Below are 12,773 nucleotides of genomic sequence, written 5' to 3' on the forward strand. Positions count from 1 at the left end.
GTGGAGAAAGAGGAACACTCCTCCATTGTTGGTGGGATTGCAGACTGGTACAACCATTCTGGAAATCAGTCTGGAGGTTCCTCAGAAAATTGGACATTGAACTGCCTGAGGATCCAGCTATACCTCTCTTGGGCATATACCCAAAAGATGCCTCAACATATAAAAGAGACACGTGCTCCACTATGTTCATCGCAGCCTTATTTATAATAGCCAGAAAATGGAAAGAACCCAGATGCCCTTCAACAGAGGAATGGATACAGAAAATGTGGTACATCTACACAATGGAATATTACTCAGCTATCAAAAACAACGAGTTTATGAAATTCGTAGGCAAATGGTTGGAACTGGAAAATATCATCCTGAGTGAGCTAACCCAATCACAGAAAGACATACATGGTATGCACTCATTGATAAGTGGCTATTAGCCCAAATGCTTGAATTACCCTAGATCCCTAGAACAAACGAAACTCAAGACGGATGATCAAAATGTGAATGCTTCACTCCTTCTTTAAATGAGGAAAAAGAATACCCTTGGCAGGGAAGGGAGAGGCAAAGATTAAAACAGAGACTGAAGGAACACCCATTCAGAGCCTGCCCCACATGTGGCCCATACATATACAGCCACCCAATTAGACAAGATGGATGAAGCAAAGAAGTGCAGACCGACAGGAGCCGGATGTAGATCGCTCCTGAGAGACACAGCCAGAATACAGCAAATATAGAGGCGAATGCCAGCAGCAAACCACTGAACTGAGAATAGGTCCCCTATTGAAGGAATCAGAGAAAGAACTGGAAGAGCTTGAAGGGGCTCGAGACCCCAAAAGTACAACAATGCCAAGCAACCAGAGCTTCCAGGGACTAAGCCACTACCTAAAGACTATACATGGACTGACCCTGGACTCTGACCCCATAGGTAGCAATGAATATCCTAGTAAGAGCACCAGTGGAAGGGGAAGCCCTGGTCCTGCTAAGACTGAACCCCCAGTGAACTAGACTATGCGGGGAGGGTGGCAATGGGGGGAGGTTTGGGAGGGGAACACCCATAAGGAAGGGGAGGGGGGAGGGGGATGTTTGCCCGGAAACCGGGAAAGGGAATAACACTCGAAATGTATATAAGAAATACTCAAGTTAATAAAAAAAAAAAAAAAAAGTATCTTGTCATGATGTCCCCCCAGAGATTCAATCTGTGGCTCAGTCTGTACACAGATCAGCATGTAGATCAGTGTATAAATCAGGCTAGCCTTCACCTGACGGTGCTTGCTCCTCCTGCCTCTGCCTTCAGAATACTGCGTACAAATGAAGGCATCATCAAAGATAAACAGAAAACCCAACTCAGTCAGGAACATGAGCATCATGAGTATGCTCAAGGAAATTCTCCAGGCCAGAAAATAGTCTCTGACCAAAGCCCAGACCTGCAAGAGAAAGGGGTAAAAGATATAGGTAAACTTTACATTTACAACTCTTAATACATTTCAAGTTAATTTTCTAAATTTAACACTTTAAGAATTATATTTTCAAAGGTATATTTGAAATTTCATTAAATGTTGCCGGTTACTTAAAACAAAGGCAGCACTGTGTTGAAGAGTTAACAACTTAAATATAATGTAAATGATAATAAAGTGTAAGCTTGTCAATGTAGAAATATAGAGTTTTGCAGATTTTAGTATTTATGTGAAAGAGTATATTATTTGAAACCGTAGAGTTTTTAAAAAATAACATCTACAGCAACTACTTAAACACAGACTCACACACACACACACACACACACACACACACACACACACACGAGAGAGAGAGGGGGGGGGTAAAAGTAATATTCTCTTCTAAGGTCATCAAAACCAAAATGTCTAAGAAACTGTCAAATTAAAACAGTGCTGTAAAATATAAGATATTTAGTAAAATGTTGTTTCCTCCTCAGATCCTAAAGCAAGAAAGGGACATCAGATAAAAATGAAAGGACGTGAAACACAGACTCAGTTAATAATGTGTCAGTGTTGAACTGTCAGTAGGACACACGGCCATACCCATGTTGGCTGTTAACAAACAGAAACTGCAGTGGCTTCGAGCCTTGAGAGCTTTGGAGTCACCACCACATGGAACGTGTTTCAGTCAAGGAGAATGACTGGCTCTGGCTCACTGAGAACACCCCCTAGGGCTAGAAATTCACTCTCTACACATTTCCAAGATCCAATAATGATTACAATGCCCACTATAGAGAAGCCAAATTGGTATGGAGATGGCAATAGGCCTTGGAGAAAGAGAGTGAAAGTTGGTGCCCTTCCCAGCCATCCTCATGAATGTGGCCAGGCGACAGCTATGCAGAGTCATTGTCCAGTTTCTTCACAGCAGTCCTCCTAAAAGCAGCTTTTGAAATAATGAGATTATTGTTGGAAGTTTTCAAAGAGGCAAGCAGTGGCTCAAATTAGCAAAGGAGCACCACAGAGGTCTACTCATGGGCAGGTAGTGACCCAGCCGTATGGCCCTAATCTACTTGCTGATGAACAATACACACCACAGTGAGGAGAGCATCACTGCCTAGAAGTGAATAGAGGAAAACATCTATGAGAATATTAGAGTAGGTGCTTTACAGACTCAGTGCAACCCAAACAAAAAGAATATGGACACAGTCAAGCTGGTTTACATCCCTTGCTTTGGTACTTTTGGGAACTTGGAGCCATTTTCAAGAGATACAGGAGAAAAAGATGGAGCCAGCATCTTTTGGTCACCCACCAGGTACCATGTACCAGACCCACTGCTCATAAAAGTTATATTGCTTTTAATATCTCCACACCAGGAGACAGATAGCACAGCAACATTTTACAGGTAGTAAGATTTACAGAAAGGAGTGAAATGACACAATGCACAGGTGGCACAGTGAGGAACTAACTAGACCATTAGTCCTGCAGTATCTAAGGTACCTCGCTGCTCTGGAGTGTTCAACTGCCAAAGGCAGTTTGCCACTGCTCATACAAGATGCCACCAGAGACTACGAGCGTGCTCAAATTCTGCTCATAATCTGCTTCGACTTTAGTTTCTAAGATACCTTTTTTTTCTTACAATGTTACGTTTTTTATTTATATATCAAGGAGGTGACCCATTCAGTTCACACAGTTTAAAAATCAAGCCTTGGTTGGGGGTAATGGCTCAGTGGGCAAAGAGAGTGTGAGGCCCAGAGCTCATATCCTCAGGACCCATGTAGAAGCTAAGTGGGCATGGTCGACCTGTAGTCTAAGTATACAGGAGACAGAGACAAGGGATTCCTGGGGCAAGATGGGATGCCAAAATGGCACTCTACAGGTACACTGTATACGTGAGCATACATACAAATGTGAACCTCTACACATGTGCCCCCCACACACAAACATGCATGTGTGTACACTCCCTACACATCACTATAACCCTGTCCTCCCATATAGTCAGTTCATATTCCTACTCTCCTCAATAGATGATGTGTCTGTTTCTATTGCATTTATTTTTACAGAGCCTTGAAAGTAAACATAAGAAATATGGTTTTATCATTTTTAATCTCCCTTTTGCAGTTTCTTAACAGATTAAATATCTCTCTGTAAAAGTGAGCAGAGAGAGATTTTTAGCCTCTTTTAAAGCTACAAATCACTCTGTTGCATTTTGCTGATTTCTGACTTACCCTATACATGCATATATTACCTATTTCTAATAAATGACCCTACACGGTTATTTCATATATCTGCAAGAATGTATGCAGTAGATGAGCTCATACAAGTGACCATTTTACATCTTCTATGACACACCTGCAGTTGGGGCAGTTTCTGCTGCACTCATCTCCTTGGGGAACATGCCATTTTTACTCCCAACGACAGTATCTGAACAGAGCGATTCCCTCATGGCCTTCAGTGGGATGTGTACTTGAACTGTGAGGTTTACTGATACAAGTGAAAAATGATCATAGCGTAGTTTTGCTGATTTTTAATCAATGAAGTTGAACATTTTTTTATCATGTACCCAAGTTATTCCCTTTTTTGTGACCAATTCTTGTTACATACTTGCCTATAAGAAAACTCTTCATAAAAATAAAAGATAAATTAAAAACTTCATATGAAAATAATTCTAGCTGCTCAGCCTTTCTCTTGAATTTTAGAGTAATCTCAGAATACCATTCTGAGGCCTTGATATCTCAAAGTTTGTTAAGAGAAAGCTCAGTTTCCTTGAATGAAAGAGATAATCACGCTAGGAAAGAATCCAAGGAAAGAGAATGGCTCAACTCAGCAAGGAGGGAAGATCTAAGCCACCATTTATATGTGAGGCTGTGATTCATGGCTAAGGACTTCCCTGGGATATTCTTCTAGCCATCTCCTTTCCTGATCCCCTCACTTCTCTCTTCCCCTCCTCCTCTCTCCCCTGCCTTCCTCCAGCAACAGCACCATCCACATCCACCACATCTCTCACAATAGGAAAAAGTATAGTAGGGCTACATTTTCAGAGCTAGCATTTAGACAACGCAAAGGATGTAGGACTCAACAGAATTAAGAACATAACTCTCAAACTTAGGATGGATAAAATGTGATACCTATAAAATAAAGCATTGCCTTTAGATGAAAAGCAAGACTTCATTTAAAAATAGTTTGTTTGAACTACAATACAACTCACCTGCAGATGCATGCTCACTGGTCTAACAGGGGCATAAATGTCATGGAACTAACCAAACATTCCTGGTTTGTATTTAATACAGGTGTTGTACATCTAGACATGACGACCAGCCTATTGTTTAAACCCTCCAGCTCAGGGGCTGCCCATCACTAGATACATTCTCCAGCCCTCCTCTAAGGTAAAGCATATTGACTATTGTGGGGAGTAGAGGAAGCCCTGAGAGAATATGGAAGAAGTGGGTACATCCTAAAGGAAGTTGTATCATTGACATGAGCACAACCATGACAAGGACTCCAGTGCCTCAGACCCAAAGCCTTCCTGGAGTTAGGCAAAGCCTTCCCCTGGTTCATGTGTGGATATAGACAGTCTGTACAGGTAATGTGAACTGTTACTCCTTCTTCCTTGATATTTATAGTCTGCGACTTCTCTGATTCAGAGACCCACCTACATAGATGAGCTGACCCTGCCTCCTCCTTCACTTCACCTACATATAATAAAGCCACCTCCATGATTCGAATTCATAAAACAAACACACTGAGTTTCCAGGCTGCTGGTGTATCACCATAAAACTCCAGCTTTTCTATATGTGTGCCTGTTGTCCTTAAATCCCCGTTTCCCCAGTTAGGTCAGTCCCTAAGCCGTGCAAGGTCAAGACAGACTCTGCCCTTGAGAATGCATTGTGATTGCAGGCAATATCTGTGATTTCTCAGTGGTGAGTGGGCTTGGCTCTCAACTTTATCACCCATTAGATTTTAGGAGACACGAAAACGCTTCCTGCATGAAGATGTCTACTGCGCAGTTATTTATAACAGCCCAAACTGGAAGCAACCAAAGGACTCAACTGAGGGGCAAGATTAAATAAAGCGTAGAACTCAATACTTCTGCAGCAATGACAAGGAGCTTGTAAGTCTATTTCATGAAGTGTGAAAATAACTAGAAACACTCAAGGGAACGCAATGCTTCTAACTGCATAAAGGGCCCTCCACCCTCCTTCAGCTGTGAGGGTCCTCTACCCTCCTTCAGTTCTGATGCCAAAGAAGGGCATTTTTAGCAAACCACCAAGACTCAGCTATGCCACGGAACCCAACAAAGCTTTATCAGTGGTAAAGCTGGTGCAGTGATTTCCATCAAAAAAAAAAATCTCATTTACTGCTGGACTGCAAACTCATCTTTTAAAAATGCTTCAAAAGCACTCTAGATTCTATGGAGAAAGAAATTTATAAGCATTTTCAAGTCCTGTTTAATGAATACTAAATAAATACATAAATAGAAATGTGCCATTTAAAAAAAAAATCTAGGAATCTGCCTTTCTTCAGTGTTTCCTGTCACAAGTCATATACTATAAATTATTAAGTCTACCTCAGGAAAAGCAAATTGTTTTCATTTTGCAAACTAACTGCGGAAGTTCAGTAGCATCTCCTGAGGAGCCCTGCCCACTCAGAGGGGTAGTCAAAAGAGAAACCTGAGTGCTTTGCAGCATTAGCTAGCAGGTGAGATGGCTTTTCTGGCCTCCGTAGAACAGCTCCTCCACAAACATACTGGAAAGGAAAACTGTGGGGGAATATGATGGCAGAACAGTGGCCCTCTCAAGACACCCATGTCCTAATCCATGAAACTGTTTAAAAGGAACGAAGACTATAGGAAGTAGGCGGTGCTATTAGCTCAGAGTTAAGAGTGCTTTCGAAAATGGATGAGACCTGGGTCACCCTGTCACTGAAGAAAACCCAGTAATAACTAAAGGACAGAACCTAAGGTCACTAGACAGCTGGCCAAAGCATAAAGACTTTACTTGGGTTATATGAGTGTCATCACAGGGGCCTTTAAACATTTTATTATTTGAGACAGGGTTTCCTGAATCCCAAGCTGGTCTTGAACTTTCTACATAGTCAAAGTTTACCTTGAATTCTGAGCCTCGGGGTTGGGGGTTTAGCTCAGTGGTAGAGCGCTTGCCTAGGAAGCGCAAGGCCCTGGGTTTGGTCCCCAGCTCCGAAAAAAAGAACCAAAAAAAAAAAAAAGAAAGAAAGAAAGAGAATTCTGAGCCTCTTGTGTCCAATTCCTGAGTGCTGAGATTACAAACATGCTGTCATTTTTTATTTATTTGGTAGAAACTGAAATGGAGTACATGATAGGCAAGCACACTACCACCTGAGCCACACCCAGTAAACGCAGTTTGTTTCTCTGTTTCTCTCCCTCTCTGTCTCTCTCTGTCTCTGTCTCTCTGTCTCTGTCTCTCTCTCCTCCCCCCTCCCCGTGTGTGTGTGTGTGTGTGTGTGTGTGTGTGTGTGTGTGTGTGTGTATACAGGTACATGTGGTATGTGCATACATGTTTATACATCCATGTGCATGTCAGCCTGGGGGCACATGGAGGCCAGAGGCCAATGTGAGGTTGGTAATCCTCTGTAATCAGTGTGCACCTTATGTTCTGAGAGTTTCTTCAGTGAACCCAGATCTCACTGACTCCACTAGGGTAAGTATCATGATCAGATCTGCTTGTCTCCATCTCCCCAGCGCCAGGATTACAGACATGCACCACTGTAGCCAGCTTTACATGTGAGTGCTGGGGAGTAAACGAAGAACCTCATGCTTGTTCAACAAAGCGCTCCACCAACAGCCATCTCTCCCACATCACCCCACCACCATCAGCAACCCAAAATGGATCTTTAAAAGTCAGAGAGGAAATTCAGAGCAGAAGTTATGAGGGGATATGACATGTTACTGGCCTTGAAACAGAGAAAGTGGCTACAAGTCATGGATTGCAGGTGATTCTAGTGGTGAGGAAAGGCAAGGGCATGGGCTCGAGAGCTGGCCTTGTCAACATTCACAGTTGGGAGCAGGAGCAGCATGCTAGACTGTTGAGTTACAGAACTATAAAGTATGTATGTTCTTTCAACACAACATCCATTTTAGCAAGAGGAAACCAACATGAGGTGAGAAAGGGGAGAATACAGAGGAGCGATTACCACTGTCTGGATGACAGTGGCTGGTGTGGACCAACCTCATGCAGCTCTATGAGCTAACTGAGAAATTCCCTTAGACAAACTGACATCGAAGAGCTACAGGATGAGAGGCCAAGGCTGGCTGTGGTGTTCCACAACCTGGGAGAGTTTCATTTTAAGCTATGGTACTACTTGATAAAGAGGATCCTGAATCCACTGGGAGCCTGAGAGAGACCAGCCATAGCCCAGGAATCAGCTAAATGCAGCAACAACAGGTTCTGCACTGGATGCCAAAGACATGACATGTATTACTGCCTGTGTGGATGCTTAACAGAATAAATCCCCCATTCCTCTCCTGAGCCACAGTCAAAAACCTTAGAAACTGAGAATTAGTTCAGGGCCAAAGACTGCTTCACCTGTTCTGGTCAGGATCAATGTAAACCAAAAATGACTGCAAAGGCCACTGAGACAGCAGCAGCTAGAATTATTCTCAGTGGACCTGACTTCTCATCTACAAAGACAGAAGGCTGCTTTGGTCCTCTGATCTCTAGCACAGTAAATACACTTTGTTTGTGTCCCATAAGACATGATTTAATTATATACAAAAATAGGGATAAAACTGAAGATGTAACAGATTCAGTCACTTGATACTCGGTGACATGTAGGTTCCGCCTTAGCAACTCATGCTCACTGTGGACTGATCAGCTCCCTCAAAACTGTCTGCAACACTGTAGCTTTCCCAGCCCTCCCTTCTGCCCAGTCACTAAGACACAGCACGAAGAGCACGGAACATTGGTTGGATACAGTCTAAGTTCTGGCTCCTTTGCTTTCTGGATGCTAAAAGTGTGTGCCCCCACACTCAGAGTGCTTTGAGCCCTTCAATCCATGAGGAAAAGCCCTAAGGCACCTCACAAGCTGTCCTGAACACAGGATGAGCTTGCTGCTGGGAAAGGTCCTTCTCACCTCACAAGTGACAGACAAGGTCAACATGACAACACCAGCTGAAATAAAAGTCTGTGGCAGAAAAGACTAGCACTAATCAGCTCACTTCTGAGGCTCAGATTTCTCATCTGATAAGCAAGGGTGGCAGCATATACCATGGGGAGCTCTAACGTAACAGGTATGAGCCTCCTTACACAGAGTCAGCGCCTGAGGTGTTCAGTGAGAGAGAGCCTGATCCGGTGACCAACATCCCTTCCACATTAGACAGTTCTATGGGATTCTATAGTAGGCATTTTCAAAGGCATTTTAGAGCAAAATAGTTGCAAACCTTAAAAATTTAATTTCCCGAGTACATATCAGCAAACATAACAATGTCAAGGGTCAAGCTGACTTAAGTGATTATGCAGAGTTTTTTATTGAGAGACATAATAGGCCATCTTTCTTCCTTTCCACAATTCCATGAGAGACTGGCTAAGTAGATATTACCAAATACATGCAAAAAAACAGTACTTACAAGCATTAGGAAAACACAGAGGGACTCCACCCTCCAATCTCTATACATAACAGGCCAGTGATTCTCAACTTGTAGATTATGACTCCTTGAAGGAGGGGTGTCAAACAACCCTTTTACAAGGATCACAAATCAGTTTTTCATTACAATTCACAATAGTAGTGAAATTACTGTTATGAAGTAGCCATAAAATAAGTTGATGGCTGGGAATCACAACAGCATAAGGAACTATATTTGAGGGAAACATCATTAGGAAGGTTGAGAACCACTGTGCTGGGTGGGCACTACAGTGGGTATACCAGAATGTTCTCCCACTCATAGAGAAGCCTGCTAGGTGAGATTTATTACACCTGTTTTACCACACAATTTACCTGCAGTAATCCAAGATCTGAAGGCACAGATACACCTCCCTAAGTCTGTACTTTGCCCCCACCACCACCACACCCCTCGCAACTCACTCAAGCTTTGAGTGGGAAGTGCATGCCTTCTTTTCTGTCTGCATCCTCTTGAACACTCTTCCTTGACTTGGTTTCCAAAACACAGAGAAACTCCATGATTATGGAAAGAGGGAGCACAAAGTAAACTCCACATATGACAGCTAAAGGGCTGAAAAACAAAGTCAACACAAGTGTTGTGTGTCTACCTGTGTCCTCCCCACTTCTGCCTTGCACACCTCTTACCTTGAAGGAGGCATGCTGCTCCATGTGTCGCAGCAGCTGTGGTTTCTGGGCAGCTGTGTAGTCACACACCGTGCACTTGAATTGCTTCCCTGGAATGAAGCGGAGGACAAAGTGATCATTGCCAGGCTTGTAGCTCCTGCATGTAAAGGGGCCATGTACACACAGGTGTCCCTTGCCAGTGGGAGAGCAGATTCTCAGAGCAGGTCAAGAAGGCAGTACACAGATGCAAGGCAGCATGATCAGTTGTCAGCAAGGAGGTCCAGAAAGGAGCTCACCCATTGAAGGAGGAGAGTGGCCAGCTTTGTCTAGGAAGGTTCTGAGCAGTAACGTTACAGCAGACTCCTAAAGGGAGAAAAGTGTATGCCCAGCCACCTAGAAAGGACACTGAAAACAGAGGAGTGTTTACGAGAGACAGAGAGAAAGAGGGAGAGAGTGAGGAGACAGAAGGAAAGAAGAGAGGGAGGGAAGGGAGAGACAGAGAGAGAGGGGGAGCGAGACCAAGAGAGGGAGAGGGAGGGCAGGAAGGAGGGAGGGAGGGAGGGGAAGAGAGAGCGAGAGCGAGAGAGAGAGAGAGAGAGCGCACAAGAGCAGAATAGGCCACACCATGGTCAGAATCATGAAACAGCCACATGTTCCTCCTGGAACAGGAAGTATGCAGTCTACAGGAAGTCAAAAGCTGATCTGGAGAAGAGGGAAGCAAAATATTGAGGATCTGGGGCATCTCAATGAAGATAATGTCCTAAGCACCAGAGGAATCTGTAGAAAGACTTTCCATGTGGAAAAAGATCACTGTGCAAAGCTCCCATGCTGGTGGGAGAGCCAATAGCATACCTTCAGAAGTGCCAAAGACAATGTCAGAGAAAATCACTGTTTTAGCAATATTCAATAATCAGGTGACTAGCTGAACATGTTAACACAACACAAAGAATGGATATGTGGAACACAGCACCCTGTTCCTTATGAGAGTAACCAAAATCTCCATTTGCAACCATACAAATACGTAATCAAACAGAAGTATGACCTACTTCCTGCAGCAAAAAATGGCCCTAATGGTGCCAGCATTACATGAACAAAACTACTGCTTCAGCAGTATGGATCCCAAAAACTCTTGCTCTAATGGGGAATCCTACACATCTCCATCAGACCAGACTAGCAAGACTGCTCCATAGTTCCATTCCCTATACTCCCCTCTTCTGAACCCCTGAAGTCAAAGCAAACTGAGCAAAGCCACAACTGGTCTTGACACCTGTTCCTACCAAAGTAACCACTAGTCAAGTCGATGGCAGATGTCATTCCTGGTGTTTGTCAATGACTCTACTACCTGAGTCTCTACTGACAATCTATGACTAGAAAGCCTTATTTTTTGGTACTACATCACCAGCACCTAAGTGTGTCTCTCTGACTAGCCAATAAGTATTTTGGTTCTCCATAGGCTGATGCCCCACAGTGTTCTAGCCCATGCTGTTTTTATTCTGCACCCACTGCACATGAGTGATTCCTACACTTGATGCCCATATCTACACCTTCTACTCAGATCTCTTCCCTCAACCCAACATTTGAGACATTACCCATTGCCTTGGTCATTGCTCTATTGAGGTGAAGAGACACCAAGACCAAGGTAACTCATAAAACAAAGAATTTAATTGGGGTCTTGCTTACAATTTCAGAGGATTCGTTCATTATTATTAAGCTGGGGAGCATGAGGGTACACAGGTAGACATGGTGCTGAAGGAGCTAAGAATTCTACATCTAGATTAGCAGGCAGCAGGAAGAAAGCAACATGGACCTGGCCTGGACTTATGAAACCTGAAAGCCTACCCTTAGCGACTCATTTCAACTAGGCCACAGCTCCTAATCCACTTCAAGTAATGCCATTCCCTGACGAGTAACCATTCAAATATGTGGATGCTTGTTTAAACCAGGACATCCACTCCCTGGCAAACACAGGCTTGTAGCCATATCGTAATGGAAAAATGCATTCAGTCCAATTTCAAAAGTCCCTATAGTCTTTCACAGTCTCAAGACTTCTTCAAAGTCCAAAGTCTCTTCCGTGACTCATGGCAATCTCTTAAATGCAACCTTCTATAAAATTAAAATCAAAAAACAGATCACATACTTCCAATATATAATGGCACAGGATATACATTACCATTCCAAAAGGGAGTAAAGAAAGCACCATGAGAAAATACTGGATCAAAGCAAGAATAAAAACCAGCAGGGCAATCTCCAAATTCTGCATCCCCACATCTGATGTCAAAGCACTCTTCAGATCCTCAACTGCTTTCACACTGCTGACTGCAACATACTTCCTTGTCAGGCACTGGTTCCACTTCCTCTTAGCAGCTGTCTTTGGCAAGCACCCCAGGATTCTGACCTCTCCACCATCTTGGGGTCTCCCAACACAATCCAGGCTTCACCTTCACAACTTCATGAAATGGCCTCTCTCAGTCTCCATACAGGGACACCCCTGACATCTATTTGACCTCAGACACTTTCCTTAGTCATGGAGGGAGCTTCCACAAGCCCTCTCTTCTATTCTTCAGTCTAAAACCAGAACCACCTAGCCAATACTACTACTGAGGCTGCAACTTGGTTCCATCTCTCAAATATATTTTCATCCACTTTCTGATATTGATGGTTTTCTTCACTGCTTAAACTTTTCTTTAATTCCTTTCTACATGTTGAAAACTTGGCTGGGTAGGGTCTTGCCCTGAGGTCATCACCCTCTCCATTTCATTTAGCATCAGGCTTCTCTTCCAACTACACCCTATGCAACAGTATGCTTCCCACCCCACACACAGTAACTACCTGCTCTCAAGATGGGCTGTCATCAACTGCCATGCATTCTTCCTCTCAGCAACCCAGTGTCTAGGTTCAGACATATATGACTGGATTACATGTATTTTATTAAGTTGAAATAGGTAAGAAACAAACAAGAAAGCTTTTACATCTTATACACATAGCAGTCTTCATAGAAGCAGCAAAAACAACAACCAAAAGACAGATGGTTCAAAAATATTAATACTAGAGTTATATACCTCTCATCTTAAGGGTATGAACTCCAAACTCTAGATTTTA

General features: G+C 43.3%; 1 protein-coding gene across 10 annotated transcripts in view; it reads right to left on the reverse strand.

Annotated features, from left to right (window-relative positions):
• The window catches only part of Zfat (zinc finger and AT hook domain containing), a 174,861-nt gene that overhangs the window by 60,097 nt on the left and 101,991 nt on the right, over window positions 1-12,773 (reverse strand). For 9 of the 10 annotated variants that reach the window (NM_001134957.2, XM_087558062.1, NM_001414958.1 and 6 more), the window contains 1 exon segment: window positions 9,696-9,784. In NM_001134957.2, the coding sequence (NP_001128429.1) occupies window positions 9,696-9,784 (89 nt within the window). 10 annotated transcript variants of the gene reach the window in all.

Source organism: Rattus norvegicus, chromosome 7 (genome assembly GCF_021556685.1).
Source record: "Rattus norvegicus strain SHRSP/BbbUtx chromosome 7, alternate assembly SHRSP_T2T, whole genome shotgun sequence".
In the NCBI taxonomy this organism is placed as follows: Eukaryota; Metazoa; Chordata; class Mammalia; order Rodentia; family Muridae; genus Rattus; species Rattus norvegicus.